The sequence below is a fragment of the Toxotes jaculatrix genome, chromosome 12, assembly GCF_017976425.1.
Source record: "Toxotes jaculatrix isolate fToxJac2 chromosome 12, fToxJac2.pri, whole genome shotgun sequence".
Classification (NCBI taxonomy): Eukaryota; Metazoa; Chordata; class Actinopteri; family Toxotidae; genus Toxotes; species Toxotes jaculatrix.
Window position 1 is genome coordinate 19,885,971 of NC_054405.1, and position 15,665 is coordinate 19,901,635.

At 38.8% G+C, this 15,665-nt stretch overlaps 2 protein-coding genes across 8 annotated transcripts; one reads left to right on the forward strand and one right to left on the reverse strand.

Annotated features, from left to right (window-relative positions):
• Positions 1–1,689: 1,689 nt before the first annotated feature.
• nf2b (neurofibromin 2b (merlin)) lies at positions 1,690–11,171 on the reverse strand. 3 transcript variants are annotated; one of them, XM_041052103.1, is made up of 18 exons: positions 10,864–11,171; positions 10,474–10,589; positions 9,472–9,597; positions 8,781–8,903; positions 8,588–8,671; positions 8,045–8,113; positions 7,800–7,882; positions 7,593–7,668; positions 7,329–7,466; positions 6,945–7,019; positions 6,734–6,847; positions 6,462–6,584; positions 6,073–6,302; positions 5,461–5,563; positions 4,716–4,846; positions 4,449–4,617; positions 3,781–3,856; positions 1,690–3,713 (listed from the first exon to the last, which is right to left on the reverse strand). In XM_041052103.1, the coding sequence occupies exons 2-17, from the start codon at positions 10,561–10,563 to the stop codon at positions 3,809–3,811; spliced, it is 1,782 nt and encodes a 593-aa protein (XP_040908037.1). In that variant the 5' UTR covers positions 10,564–10,589; positions 10,864–11,171; the 3' UTR covers positions 1,690–3,713; positions 3,781–3,808. The 3 variants fall into 3 exon arrangements, with proteins under 3 accessions (XP_040908037.1, XP_040908036.1, XP_040908038.1); XM_041052102.1 differs by having other exon boundaries at positions 1,690–3,856; XM_041052104.1 differs by having other exon boundaries at positions 1,691–3,856; positions 6,073–6,290.
• A 328-nt stretch (positions 11,172–11,499) lies between these two features.
• Positions 11,500–15,158, forward strand: mettl27 (methyltransferase like 27). 5 transcript variants are annotated; one of them, XM_041052391.1, is made up of 6 exons: positions 11,500–11,642; positions 12,057–12,187; positions 12,602–12,730; positions 13,169–13,304; positions 13,677–13,769; positions 13,916–15,158. In XM_041052391.1, the coding sequence occupies exons 2-6, from the start codon at positions 12,068–12,070 to the stop codon at positions 14,116–14,118; spliced, it is 681 nt and encodes a 226-aa protein (XP_040908325.1). In that variant the 5' UTR covers positions 11,500–11,642; positions 12,057–12,067; the 3' UTR covers positions 14,119–15,158. The 5 variants fall into 5 exon arrangements, with proteins under 5 accessions (XP_040908325.1, XP_040908324.1, XP_040908322.1 ...); XM_041052390.1 differs by having other exon boundaries at positions 13,674–13,769; positions 13,916–15,156; XM_041052388.1 differs by having other exon boundaries at positions 13,674–13,769; positions 13,861–14,092.
• The last annotated feature ends 507 nt before the right edge of the window (positions 15,159–15,665 follow it).

Below are 15,665 nucleotides of genomic sequence, written 5' to 3' on the forward strand. Positions count from 1 at the left end.
TTTCCCCCACACGCCGCGCATGACAAAAAGCTGACAAACCCAGAGCCCTGACACATTATCACCTTGTAGAGTCATTAGGGCTAACCTGCTGGCAAAGCATTGCATATTTACACATACAACAGACACAGAGCTACATTTGGATTCACATTCTTCACTAGTTAAGGTTATTAACTTTTTATTTGATAACTTGGTACAGCCCTTTCTTTAGCCTTACTTCCATCAATGTCTAAGAAAAGCTTGGGGTTGAAAGGGGCAGAGCTGAGAGCCTGCACTTCTACTCGGTCATCAGCAGAAAAAAAAAAAAAAGCACCAGGTGATGTTTATGGAAAACAAAGTGACCCGGTAAAGCGATATTTCTATCCCTGATTATGGAGCGAGCAAATTCTATATACAGACCAACCAAATTGATTTCTGTCTGTTCGGCTGCTGTGATTTTACCTGCTTGGCCTCCGATCCTGTACCACAGGCGACATCCAGCACAACAGCTGCTTTACGGTCACCAGTGAAATGCGAGATGATGCTCTTTGCTGCTTCTTTTGGAGCCACATCCTGAAACGGACACACAATCTCAAACACAATGTGGCAGCTAATACTCAGCACATAAGAAGTACTCGATTTTTCACTAATTTCCTTTTTTTACGCTTTAATTGGATATTTGGTGTATTCTGCACATCAAGTGTTTGTGGGTTTTATGCATTTAACTGGCATGAAGTGATCGCTTAGAGCTACATTTTTAACAAGTTAATTGTATCTATGAAATTGTAGTTGGGTTTTGAACATTTAATCAGCATTATGTGAATGGTTAACGGTCAAAATTTTGCACTACACCCTCAGCAGTAGTATTATTGGCCATAAGACTGGTTTGGTCACTCTATTTGAGATTTTGACAGGTAATCAATTATAAGTAAATCTAATAACATTAGTAATGATAACACAAAGAAGATGATCATTTTGAACATTTAATCAGCATTATGTGAATGGTTAACGGTCAAAATTTTGCATTTGCATACTTTGCATTTATGAGTCAGAGCATTATGGGATATCCGTTGTCCAAAATACAGTGAGTTACATTACCTGGTCACAGTGCTCTGCCCAGGTGTCACAGACACAGGCCATTTTATCACTGAACGTGCTGCAGCCACGTCTTTCACAGTTTCAAGTGTCCTGTGCATTATTCGGTCCATGTGGTGAGAACAGGGTTTAAAGCTCTGGATGCCTGAAAAAGAGAAATAAACGTTTGAGCCCACAACTGGTATTCCTTGTCTCCTAGGAAATTACTTATATTATTTCATGAAGTTAATTAAGTCAGGGCTGGTTCATCCCGAACATGAGCTATATCAACCCCCCACCTCTTCTTGCTGAGTCTCCAAGTTTTTCCTTTATTTTAGTTTCCTGTGTATACTCACCTATCTCCTGCCAGTCTTTTGTGAACTACCATGAGAGGAAGTTTCAGTTTTAGTATGCGCTCACTTTTTATACTTCCGTGACCTTGGCGTTATCTTCACCCTGTAACTATAAAATTTTCCCTGCACCCAGCGGAGGCGTTGGGTCTGACTGAGAACACGGGGACACACCTCCACGCCCACTTACACCGACTGACTGCTCCAGGCTCTCGTTAGCTTCCATAATTCGAGGTAAACTTTATAACTAAGTGTTAAAGTAATCTTAGTAGCTAAATACATAAATAAATATTACACATAGGAAGAGACAGCGCTAATGTTATATATACACAGTGGTGACCTAAACCAACACATTTTCAAACAAGTCGTTTAGTTATTCAGGAAAAAAAAGAAACATTACCGTATGGTCACTGTTGTAATGAAATGATATACACAATATAACTTGAGGTTACAAATCACTGACAAAACTTTCTTGTGCATATGAATTTACAACATTTTTGTAACGTCTAAGAAAACCTAATTCTCTAACGTACAACATCTTTTCGGATGTGAAGTCGTTCCTTAACACTGGACTTGCATTTGGAAGGAAAATCCCATTATAGAAAAATAAAACAAACATTAAATTACAGTAAAGTTCCACACAATGATAGACCTCAAGAAAATGTGTACAGTGATGTTATTTAAAGATTTATAGCACAAATAAATAAGATTAAAGATGCAAACTAAAGCACTTAAGCAGTGTGTTGGTGGGAAAAAAAAGGAATATTTTCCAAAGTAAGCCTCACTCATTGAAAACCCAATCGTGAAGGCAATAATGAACCGATCAATTGTTGCTATTTAGCCCATAACAACATCATTCTAATAGGGCGGTCCAAATAAACAAACGTGCAGAATCTCTGGCTGTACATTTGGCATCCAGCCACTCCCTTTTTGACAATGTTCACTCACATAACCCACCTATATATTTATCATGTGAATTACTGTTAGACCTATCCAAGTTACAAGAAAATAGCTTGTTCAAGAAAAAGTAAACATTAATGGATGCCATACTGTATATCTCTCAGGGGAAAAACTATGAGACTCTACCTGCAGTGATTGTCTCCAACACTAACCCTGAGAAAAGAAAAGAAAAAAAAATAAGAAAGAAAATAAGATAGCCATCAGTCTGCTATTCAGTAAATAGGTTAGGGTACGAAATCAACCCCAAACTTAAAGAAACCATAATGCTAAGACACAAGAGCACAATGATATCAACTAAAACCTTAGTAACTCAAATAATAACTGTAAAAAATGAAGTTCAAGGCACATCAACACTCTAGAGAACAAAATACAAAAACTTGATATGGCAGAGCTCAAGCTTGTAATCTTATATTACATGTAGGTTAACTACCATGATGAGGCACTAGAAAATATAAAGGCACCTGTGTGCTCTTATCAGTAAAGGCAGTTCATGAGCTTTGTAACAGAACCAGCAAGAAAATTCAACACAATTCAAATATCAAAACAAAGCTCAAACACATTTTATATGGAGTGTCACCTCCAGACACTGTTCCTGCACACATCTGCTTGTAAAATCTGGACTTTACTTTGAGTTACAATTACTACTTTTATAAATTACTCTTATGAACAAAATCAGAATGTTAATTTTCACATTACATATCACTGATTAAGAGCTATGTTTTGTGTATATTTCGCATTCACAGCTACATTCAACAACAACTTGGTAAAGGTATAATCAGAAATTTTGGCATTTTGGTTCGAGAAACACTTATGCTGGTTTGAAAGAAAATGACCAAAAGGTTTCATATTTACAAAATCTTAAGGATATTTATACCTTTTGAAATTTTACCCAGCCAGAAAATAAAAAGCATCATTTACTTAATTACATCTGATGCAGGAACTTTGCCTGAAGCTGGTTTCTGAAAAAAAAAAACCCCAAAAAACAAAAAACAAAACATTACTTTAATTCTTGACCGAAAATGCTGTTAAGGCATTAATGTATACTTTGTCATTAAGGCTTGATTCTACATCTGATCATCTTACAGCTAAGTATCCCTTAAAACCACAAAACACATCAGCAAATAAAAACTCATTCATACATCCATCTTGAGCACCATTTCCTGAATCAGTGTTCAATATATGGCACAAATTAATGTGTTTATTACATATGAAAAAAATATGGAAGGTGCTGTAGTGTATCAGGTGGTACAACCTAGCATGACAGGGTTTGCAGGCACCCAAACTATTGGCTGTTTGTTGTTGAGGATAGGTTTAAAAGTCTTTCCAAAGCACACAGTCAACATGTATGAATGTGTCTGTTTGTTAGTTTCAGCCAGGTGAAAGAGGGAAAAAAAAAAAAAAAAAAAAATTAACCAAACATGTCGAGAAAATTCTGCATCACAACAGGATCACACTTCTTCAAAGAAGGCCATCTGAGACATGTACGCAGAGTTTCGCTGCAAAACAAGACAGGTGTGAGCAGTTTGAGAGAGAAGCCAAAATCAGAGTAAAGAAATGTGCATTCATGGTATGATTAGAAACTCAAAGACAAGAAATATTACAGTTACACAGCTATGCACCACAACTGATGCAATTCCATTATGATTGTGTTTCATAATCTTTAAACTGCTGACGTTGCCGTTTGTGCTGTTTAAAGGTTTTCTACATAAAGCAGTTATCTGCATGTTGAAATTAAGAGATGAAGCTGTTGGTGCTCTAATGTAATAATGTAAAAGGAAAAAAAAAAAAGATCTACACTTTTTCTTATTTCCATTTGAGAGGAATATTTTTGGTAAAGCTCCCATTATGCTTTGAAATGCAAACAGGAAGTCCAATGTTGGCATGCAGGCAGTGATTCAGCTGTAGTTTTTGTGTGAACCCATTACTATGGAACAGCAGACAGTGGGAAAACACAGAACACCCTCAGCAGTAGTATTATTGGCCATAAGACTGGTTTGGTCACTCTATTTGAGATTTTGACAGGTAATCAATTATAAGTAAATCTAATAACATTAGTAATGATAACACAAAGAAGATGATCATACGTACGTTACTGTGAGGTATGTAGACAGGCTCCTGAGTGTATCCCCTCGCCTCACTGCGGAGGCTGTAGAGGCCAGCCTGTTGCTGCTGCTCCTCCAGCTTCAGGGACTCGATCTCTGACTTCAGCTCCTTCAGCTGATCGTGCAGGTGTTTACTCTTCTCCATATACTCTAGCCTGTATTAAAGCATGGCAAGGTATCGTTAACAGGCAGTGTCAACCTGTCTTTCAGAAGGTGCTGCTGCTGCTGCATGAGATTTAAAACTCCAGCTCACCTCTCTCTCTCGATCTCCATAGAGAGCCGCTTCATGTCAGAGTCTTTGAAGTCGAGGCGCGTAGATGCTGACTCGTAGCCAAAGTCGGCTGCTTCGGGAGGAGCAGGCGGAGTAGAGTAAGCTGCTATGAGCTGGAAGACAGTCAAATGGAAGTGAAGTAAGTAAATACATTGATGAAGGTAAACGACATGCAACACTACTACATTACTATCTGCTGACGCACAATGGCAAAAACTGGAAGCGATGTGAAGTTTAACTTAATACAAATTAACAGCAAGTCAAATGTTTAAGCAATGTTGCTACTTTGTGGGATTTCTTTTTTTTTCTGTGGAAAAGTCTGTATGTAGCAAATTTAAAAAAAAGGTGAAGGTCATTACAACAACATCCACCACCATCCAATGTAATGCTGGTTTTGTCCCAATCTTGTACAACCCACCCCTTTCTCTGGCAGTTAAAGACATTCTGGGAAACACGTGAAATCAGTAACTGAAAGAGAAATAAATGAAGCAATCTGTGGAACAACAATAATCGTCTCTAAAAAAAAAAAAAAACACTTGAAATGCAGTGAACATCACTGTTTGGTGACTCAAACTGTAGAAGTAACTCATAAATTACCTTTGGACACAGCAGGTGATCATTAGCTTTTTATTTTAACTTTCTAACAAAAAAAAGCTGCATTCATCCATAAAAAGAAATAACAAAGGTATCAAAAAGAGTCCACCCAGGGAATCATTCATCACCGTACAGGGTATGTTGTTTTGGTGATCTCCAGCAGCTTCTGTTTGGCTCTCCGCTCAGCATCCTTTGCCTCTGTCAGGTCCTGTTTCAGGTGATCAGCCTCCTTCAACCTAGAACGAGAGGTTTGCTTAGCTCAAGGCAGTAAATACTTGGCTTTTGACTTTTTTTCTGAACAACTGGATTTTTATTTTAAACTACACCTATTGTAGGACAATTGTGACATGGAGCTGCAACAGAGAAGGGTGTCTTTCTTGTATATGTAGAGATATAAATTAGAGGAGGAAAACATTCTTAATATTTAAAACACATTAACTATGGCAACGCAAAAGATGCCAAATTAAACAGTTTTTTTTTTTTACTAAGGACTGCAGGACAGTATTTATATTGGAGCCATTTTCTATTCTCCAATTAGAGAGGAAAGAAAAATAGGCAACTGAAGTTATTTTAGAACAAAAACTCAATATGCCAAATATCTCAATTTGTGATTATGGTTGAACCCTGCAGTGATCAACAGCATTTCATTTATTCATTGCAAAGTAAGTGGATGTCGTCACTTAACTGTGGAGAAATCAATAGAAAAATAAGATAAATGTGAAGTAAGAATGAACTGATTTCATACCTCCTCTCTGACTGCTCCACCAGTTTGACAGCCAGCTGCTCTGCCTCCCTCATCTTCTGCTCCATCAGCCTTTTCTCCTCCTTGGTCTTCATGGCAGTGACCTCTAACCTCTGTCTTTCCTGCTCAGCTTCTGCAGCCTTGTGGGCCAGGAGCTTGGCCTCCTCTTCAGCAATCTGGGCCTTCTCTGCCAGCAGGTCCGCTGTCTCCTCAGATCGCAGCTGCAGAAAATGCTACTGCATTTTATCGTTTTATCGTTTTCTTGGTACAATTTCTTTCACCAGTCCTGTCATGCAACTAACAACAGAAATGTGAGGCTTGCTGCCCAAGCAAGTTCACACAAAAGTACAGGATACTCAACAGTTATTTAATTTCAAGGATAAAGCTCTCACCAGTGCTTCGTTAGCCAGCCGTGCTTCGTCCTGCAGCTGGAAAAGTCTTCGTTCCATCTCTTCTTTCGCTCGTTCTGCTTCCTCCCTCATCTGTTTTTCCCGTGCCAGGATCTGACGCTCCATCTACGTGGAGAGCAAGAAACCCAGTTTAGAGTTAAGACAATCAACCATGATCAAATGATTATAACTACAGTTTTCCATATGCATGCAGAGTGCACATCCCATCTAATCTGTTATTATCATTGCTCCAGTGGGGTTGAGTGAGTGCTGACCTTCTTGCGGGCCTTCTCCTCTTTAGCTTGTGCCTTCATCTGCTGCACTTCAATGGAGTCCACCTTCCTCCTCCTCATGAATAGATCATGGTTACCGATGCACAACTGCAGGATCTACACACAAGCCAAAGAAAATAGCATCTTACTTCACAAAACTTTCATATAACTTTGTTATAACTGAACATTTACACGGACAAATAGATAAACCAACCAGCTTGTTGACACGCAGCTGAGATGAGTAGAACTTGAAAACATCTTTCTTCTTGTCCAGGGGTTTGATTGTGAACTACAACATGGGAAAGTTAAATATTTCACTTCTTCTGCTCTACTGATAGAAATGTTATGTTTTGACAGGAAGCACGCCTTTACAACAGAACAGCTAACTGGCCAGAGTGAAAATCCTATTATGAAAGGTTACAGGTTTCATGAACAGCTATTTACTTTGGCATAAAGTATAATGATGAAGTCTTAATTCAGGCAGCAGGACAGTGAGAGAGAGCAATGAAATAAATATTATCATTCATCATGTCTTTTTTTCCCCCTGCATCTGCGGCAACAAAATATGATTGAATATGATATGATAACTTGCATTTACCTCCTTTTCACTGTAAGAGATATTACGGATGTCGCTCCAGGGAAAGGACTTGTTGGGGCTGAGTTTGCTGTTGGGGCTGTAAATGTGAAGACCCTGAGCATCCACTCCAAGTAACAGGTCTGTGTCCCTCTTATTTTGCTGCAAATGTCATGTGTAAAACAGAAATGTGAACCGACATGAAAGTCATTTTTAAGGTTGCATTTTTCACAATACCATGCAAAATGTACCTAAAAGAAAAACCAAGGCCCAGTAAGTCACACTCACAGTAATGGCAAAGTAGCTGACACCGTACATCTCAAGGTCCTGAGCAATCTTTAGGTATTCCATCTCAGCTTCATCCCTGTACGGACAATGCAAAAATTAAAGGAGAGAAGGCTCATCAAACCATGATACATCTATCATACTTCAGCAACAGAATCTAGGACAACACCTTTTGTAAAACTGTTAATTTCTCTCCTGGGTCAGACCTACCTGGCGATGCCTCTGTGCTCCGCGTACCAAGCTGTGATCTTCTCCTCCCACATGTCAGCTGTCATTTGGTATTGCATCAGAACCTGGCGTGCACACACAGCATCACAGAAAAAACATTATATAATGTATACAAGCACAGAGCAATAACAATGAAGTACACCTAACAGATAATTCCTGCGAGTGGGAATCCTGTTAGAACTTGCTTTCTTGGATGTTCAAATGTGCATATAGTACTGTACACTTACTCTTTTTGGTAAAAGCTCATCTTGTGCCAGGAAGCCTGGCTTGTGAAAGTTTGGGTCATAGTCCCCGTACTGTGATTGAAATTGAGGGGCGAGGCAGTGGAAAAAGATGGAAAAACAGAAAGAAATATGGGCGTTAATGTTGCACATCACCAAAACCTAAAGAATGCAAAATGCAAGTCTAACTGAGCAGAAAATAAATATTTTTTGCACCATCATATCCATCCATGAGGCAAAACATCACGACTCCACATAGCTAATACTAGTGATTATCTTGTAACTATGGCAGACATCAAGGTCTGGAAGATCAAGGTCATGAACTGGCTATAGGATGTTGAGGGATCTCCTGGAACAACTCTGATCCACCACGGCTCCACCTCATAACTTACAGGACCTAAACAATATGGTGGGTTTCGATAATCTCAAAGCCTCACACACATTAAATCAGGCATGATCCCGGCAGGTCCCGCGAGCACTGGGCTGTGATAAGCATGAACAACAGTAAAGGGCCGCTAACCTTACATTAACCTTGCATAGCTCTCTTACCTTGGCTTGGACAGCATATGATGCCAGAAGAACAGATGCTTCAGGGGAACAGAATATCTCTTCATCTAATATCTGTTTTTTCACCTAAATAAGAGTTTGAAGACATGTAAGGACATGTATTGAACCAAGTAAAAGTGTTTGGTTCAGATTTTTAAAACATGGAGATGAATTATGAGATGATCGACTAAATTACCTGTAAGAAGAAGAGGTGCTGAGTAATTTCTTGGACAAGTTCCTCTTCTACTTTTTCTGGGAAGAACTTTGCCAGGAAATGAAATGTTATGGGAGAGTCCTTGGGAACCTCTTGGTCCAAAACCTTTGCGAACAAATAAACAACAGAAAAAAAAGTGGGTCAAAAGTGCACAATAATGTGTTTCTTATACTCGACTCTCACCAAAGCCAGAATGTCATGTCCTGTCAATGTCGGTGCCACAATTTAAATCAATCTATTAATCAAGAAAAATATAACAAACATTAGCTGATTCCAGGGTCTCAGTTGTGAGAGTTTGTGGATTCATGTCATTGTAAATTGAATATTTTGGGGGTTTTGGTGTGACTGTCAGACAAAACAAGGAATCTGAAGATGTCACCTTGGGCTCTGGGAAAATGCGATGAGAATGTTCTGCCTTGTTCTAACATATAAACGATTCATTGTTTAATTGAAAGATAATCCATGGATTGACTGATTATGAAAAAATAATCATTATTTGCTGCTCTATTATCCACATTTGTCTCACCTATCAAACTTTGGGTAACGCATACAAATCATTTGCTTTGGGCAAAATGTCTGCACCACATGGCGTCTGAAATATTGTTCAAGTCACGCATTGTTTTTGAATCCTCAGTAACAAGTCTGACCTCCACAAGTTCACTCATCTACTCACCCGTTTCTCTGGTTTCAACCAGGCATAAGTGTCCTTTACTGTGTACCTGAGTCCAAAGAACCAGGTCTCCCTCAAACCAACAGTGCGACAAACCAGGTCAAACAAGTCTTTACCTTTCCACTTCACCTGAGAAAGACAGTAAGCAACAAAGAGAACAGTAAGTTGAGACGCTAAAAGATAATGTAATAATGTGTTCTGTACTCATTCCCAGTACCTATTAAGGTGACCCAAGTATAAACTAATAACTTAAACTCTCTTTGTATGAAATAAAAAGTCACTTTTAACTTGATGCCAAAATTTTTATGACTGACTAACTGACTGTGTTTTCCAGCAGTGTGTTGAGCAAACACCTCTTTCACTAACATCATGAAAAATGAATGCACTTTTATAAGATTAAAACATTAACTGGTGAAAAAGCCGAAATGCTACTACCCAAGTTGTTCACGAGACAAAATGTATCAGTATCTGGCGAGCTTATGCATCTACTAAACAATTTCCTGGGGGAAACCTTGACTTATACTTTTTCAAGGAAGCTGTGTAACATTTTTCAGTACATATGTACCTTGATTACTACAATAAATATCAGGAAACATTCCTTCCTTCTTACTGTATGGGGGATCAAAATTCAAAATTACATGAAAAGAGAAGACACTAAAACGGCCTAAATCCTTAGAAAAACTGTGGTTGTCCAAGATAATTGGAACAAGCTACCTGCCAAGCACATTGAAAGGCTGTGAGTGAGTGTACCTGAGGAAGCTGGTACTGTTTACAGAACTCTGTATGACATTAACTGATCAAAAAAACAACAGTTCAGCCATTTTTTTAGTGTAGCTGTCCATGAATGGCTAATAAATGTGAGCCCCTAAATGGTTAGACATACAAATGCACACGTGCAACAAATGCTCATTCATTAGCCTGGGCACGGATTTGATCATCCATACTCATCCACACATAGATGAAGAATCCTTTCAGGCTCAAATGTTAACCTAAATAAATCCATACCTCACAGCTGAACTCCATTTCGGCATCCATGGTGATAACTTTGACTTTGAAAGTCTTGGGCTGTTTCTTCTTTAATCCTAGGATGGACATTTTGAGGGTGCTGCTGTCGAATAAACCTGCGGAAAAAGAACACAACTGCTTTCAGGATAAAACGTGAGATTTTACAAGGGATGAGATGGATGCACCTAAAAACTCAAAATACACATTATAATATAATTTTACAATCTCAAAACTTTAGAGAGGCTCGAGCTACTGTTCTAGCAGCAAATCCTATTGGATCATGTAAATTACCTATCAGGCGACCTAATGTCTAAAAAAGTTTTACAGCAGAAATATGCGTCAGTTCTTTCTTAAACACTACATGTATCTGAAATATACGAGGCCCATTACCAGGGAGTAAAGTTAGAAACTCCTGCCGTCCAACAAGGCTCAGAAGAGGCTGGGCTTTTTGTTAGGGGAGACCAATGCTAGGCTAACTGAACAGTTAACTAAACAGCGTTAGCTTTCCAGCTATGCCACGAAAACGGACCATAACAAGTTGTACAGAGAGCGGAACTTTTGATTCTCCATGATGAAATTCACCGAACGAAGTTTTTTTTTTAAACACTAACAACTTTGCTAACGTTATCGGCAGCTACGTGTTTTAGCTGGTTAGCTTGAAGTTAAAAAGTCACAACGACTTTCCAGGAGATTCTTGTTTTGACTCCCACTCTACAGGTGGGAACATGAATAGCAGTTTGGGATGCGGCTACTGCGCATGTGCACGAATTTGGAAGACCGAATGCCGCTTTCAGGGTTATCGGAAAAGTTGCTCTTAAAGGCGTTTAAGGCAGAGAGTATTGTGGCCGTGAATGCAGCATCAGCGACTGTGGAATAATCTGTCAGGTGACTCGTTTTACATTAAACAGGACTTTAAGATAGCCAAACGCACAGGTAGTTAAAACAGTAAAAAGAGGATAAAAAAAGCGGAAATGTGCCACGGACATCCGTCTCCCTGACAGTCTTTACTGAGGGAAACACTTGCACTAAGCCACACACAGCTACAGCTTCCTGCCTACAGTCTGCAGTCAGTCTGCTCTATTTTACTTATGAAGCGGCTGGAAAACCAAGTGGTTATCCGATTCTGAAGAAATCGTCAGAGGAAAAAAAACAACCAGCAAGGCAGCTAGGTAAACCTGTCACTAATATCTGTGCAGTAGCGGTCTTTAATGTCGTTTCATGTGGTGTAATGCTACGCAGTATAATTTTAAAACCGCAGGACAGATCAGACAATCCCAGGTGAAACTAATTAGCACAACCATAAATCGCTGGTTTTCAGCCAGAGTTGAGCAAGGTCATAACTTTTCCAGTAAGTTATTGTTGCTTACTAATGAGTCAGTAGCATTATGCAAAGAAAAGTGAACTAAAAAGTGGCTTCCATCTCATATCATATTTCTTGATGAGGGGTCGCCAGTTAAGATAAAAGCACACTGAGCTGTAAATTTCATTCACACTTTAAACTTACATTCTGTAATGAATGTTCAGAAATCAGTTATTGCAATCACTTGATTATACTGGCTCTAGTTCTTTCTCTCTTTGAACAGGTTTTTATAAGATGTCAGCTGTCACTAACACATTTGAAAATGTGAAAGCAGTTATCTTGTCAGCCCATAAAAGCACTACAGTAAGAGAAAAGGTCAACTTCTACAACTCCTGGGCAGAGAACTATGATCAGGTGAGATAGCTGAAGCAGCACATTTCTATAGTACTTCTACTATTACTGCATTATTTATTTATTTTATCCTGTTAATTTATAGTACATGTACTTTAAATGATACCATTGTGCAGAAGTGAAGTCAACCATCTCTGGTTGAAAAACAATTCAAAGAAAAAGAATTCAGTCCTTAATGTACATCATTTGGCTCTGTATCTCTGTGTGTTATAAAATGAAAAATGGCTTCTGTTTTCCTCAGACAAATGTAAATTGACAGTGCTCACATAAATCGTATATTATAGATCTGATAGTACGTCAGTAATTTTTATTTTCTTATTTCTTATTTTAAGTAGTAATATGTTCAGATACCTGTTCATGTTTACCTTGCTCGTTTGCTACAAAAACTCGGTTCTTTCTTAAAAATTGTTTGAATAGGATGTGGCTGTTCTGGACTACCGTGCGCCAAGTCTGGCAGCAAACAGCATCTCCTCCAATTTCAGAGGTGACCGTGAAGCAGCTGTTGTGTTGGATGTAGCTTGTGGCACAGGACTGGTGGCCAAACAGGTAAACTAAATTCCTGAACTGATAAGACTCTGGCCAAAGGAAAAGTTAATACTTTCAGTCTAAACAGAAATTTAATATTTTAAATTTTATAATATTAATATATAATAAATGATGATAATAATTTAACATTTGACACATGCCTTTTTAAAAATGTTTCTCTGTTTTTTCTTTTCAGTATTAGAAGACTAAAAATCTTCTTTTCAATAAGATATAACTTCTCTGTTGACATCTGGTCTGTTACCGTAGAAAGTACTTCCAGTGAATGTCTAGAAGTTTCTCTTGATTCTCTCTGTGCATATTTTAGCTTTTTGGATCAAAACTTTTATTTCAGACCTTTCCTTTCTTGGTCCTGCGGGTTTAGAGCAGCACAGAACTTATTGACATCAGTTTCTTTAGTTTCCATGTTGAATTGATTTGTCCAGTATGATTGTTGTACAGCTGAAGAGACATGGATTTACACAATTTGTGGGTATTGATGGAAGCGAGGCTATGTTGGATTTGGCCAGAGAGAGCGGGTTGTACCAGGACGTGAAGCAGTCCATGCTGGGCGAGGAGCCACTACCTGTCCAGTGGGGTAATTTAATGGTTCATTATTTCACATAGGTCATTGATCTCTGTGATTGAGTAGGTGATTGTCAGGCAAGGTGGTTTTATTCAATATTTGTGGGTCTTTGTTATGATTATTTTCTGTTTTATCTGTCATTACTTGCTGCTGTTTCTGATTTATCACTTCTTTACGTTACAATTGGATTTTAATCACTGTTGAAAGTAGTTGCTTTATTGTTTATCTGTGAACAAACTTATTTTGAAGTCTCTAGATATTATAGCAATTAAGTATTATTAATTTTTAGTATTTTTATCATTATTAACAGTATTTTTAGACATTTGAAATTATTATTTCATTTTGAATCGAAACTGTTCTTCCACTCCTCTCCTCTTCCAGCAGGTTCATTTGATGTGGCTGTGATCGTTGGAGCACTGAGTGTTGGGCAGGTCCCAGTGGGTGTGGTCAGAGAGTTGTGCAAATCCACTAAACCAGGTGAGCATTTTGTTTTTGGTTTGATGCTGTCTCAAGTGCAGTTCTGATCTTTGGTGGAAAATCAGTATCTCCTCATCTCCTCGCTGTACAGAAGATGAGTTTTGGTCACTCAACAACACCACTGCACTGTTGCCTGTATCCACTAGGTGGCTACGTTTGCATGACAACCAGAAGTAACCGTGACAATCTGGAATACAAAGGCACCCTGGAGCATGAGCTGAAGCAGATGGAGGAAGAGGGACTTTGGAGTTGTGTAGAGGTCACTGAGGTGGAAGAGTGGGAGAAGGCAGTGTCAGAGCAGGAGGATGGCTACATATCTGGCACCGTGTACCTCTATAAGAAATTATAACTATAGCAGAGCGCCCAACAATGAAGATGTGTTTCTGTACCAGCGAAGGTACAAAACAAAATTATTCTGAAATATACAAAATATTCAAATAACGCACAATTCACTCCACAAAGAAAGTGTGAGGATTTTGTGACATCAGTCTCTTACAGACCCAAAGCTGAAGATGTGAAACTTCTATCAGGGATAATGTAAAGTTAAGACTTTAAGAATTTTCAACAATATCCATGTTACATGCATAAGCAAGTCCGGTACAATTGTACACTTTGTGAACCACTTCAGATTTCTACAGATGTACGGTGTCTTGTAGTTTTACAGTGAAGTCCACCTAGTAGAAACTAATTGCATAGACAAGAGAACTGTGTGATAAATGGAGATGTAACTTATGACTGTTTCTAGTGCATTAAAATCTGCTGCACATTAATCAAACAAACAGCCTAGTTAATGAGTATGAAAAAGAATCAAGCATTTTGTAAGTTAGCACAGAGATTCAGATAATGACGTGTCACTTAAATCTCATTTTCAATTTAAAGCAGTTTATTTTAGCATTGCTGGAAAAGTAATTTTAAAATGTTGCTTTGTTGTTTGCACAAAATGTAATTGTATCCTTGTAGTGAGGAGACACGGGAGGTACTTGTTGGCAAATATTCTGGCTATAAAAAAGTGTAACAACAAGAGTTGTTTTTCCATTTTCTTAGGGCACCAGTCAGCAACTATTTGTCTGCTGTGGTCACTGAATATTGCAGCAACCTGTCTGTCTTATGCTGAAACTCGCATCTACTGAAATCTGGTCCACTATGTTTATCACAATAGTAATTTACTGTACTACCAGCCATAAAAGGAGCTGTGTGTTACATCCATCTTGTTGTCAGAATCCGCTCCATATTCAGCAAGGGCATGGCTCTAAACTGCTTAATCCTGATAGAGTATATAGGGTAGATTCTTGTGAATCTTTAGTAAAGATTCCTTGGAACTGAAGCATCCTTATCTGTAAGGTTGATCATCCTCCATGCTACCTTCTGCAGCTTTCACAGTCGTCTCCTCAGCCTCTCACAGTACTTGAACTCCTTGTATTGATTCCTCTCAGGCCTGCCACTCTTCATCCCACCTTGAATCACTTGGAGTCCTCCACCTCCTCCTTTGGTACCTTAAGCTTACTTTTGTCACCAAGGACTTTTGACAGGTACTTGAAGTAGGTTTGGGTGAACTTCACCTTCTCTTTTGCTTGTCATCTTCTGTTGGCGTGCTGGCACGATGCCCGGCACAGGGTCTTAATGCAGTGCCTCAGACTGTCATGGATTGTTTTCAGCCTTGAGGTTTCCCATCCTCCATTCTGAAGTGTCCAGCTGCCATGTTGAATAGTTTGGGAAGCAAGGCCAGGCTAGAGGTGGCCCAAAAGAAAGGGTTGTACTAAGACTTCAAATAATGCATTTTGGGAGAACAGCTGCAACTTGTCCAAAGAGTGTAGTGATGTCAAAAACCTACTGTGCATGTTTAACAACTTTAAATATTAACAGTGAATGATATCACCATGTGTCATGTAAGTGGAC

Coding starts and splice junctions, on each gene's coding strand:
- nf2b (XM_041052103.1), bottom strand. CDS start 10,563: ATGTCCATCCTAGGATTAAAGAAGAAACAGCCCAAGACTTTCAAAGTC. Junction 9,598..10,473: donor AAATGGAGTTCAGCTGTGAG/GTATGGATTTAT, acceptor TGTCTTTCTCAG/GTGAAGTGGAAAGGTAAAGA. Junction 6,585..6,733: donor AGGAGAAGGCCCGCAAGAAG/GTCAGCACTCAC, acceptor CTCTCCACGTAG/ATGGAGCGTCAGATCCTGGC.
- mettl27 (XM_041052390.1), top strand. CDS start 12,068: ATGTCAGCTGTCACTAACACATTTGAAAATGTGAAAGCAGTTATCTTG. Junction 12,188..12,601: donor GGGCAGAGAACTATGATCAG/GTGAGATAGCTG, acceptor TTGTTTGAATAG/GATGTGGCTGTTCTGGACTA. Junction 13,770..13,915: donor GTGCAAATCCACTAAACCAG/GTGAGCATTTTG, acceptor TGTATCCACTAG/GTGGCTACGTTTGCATGACA.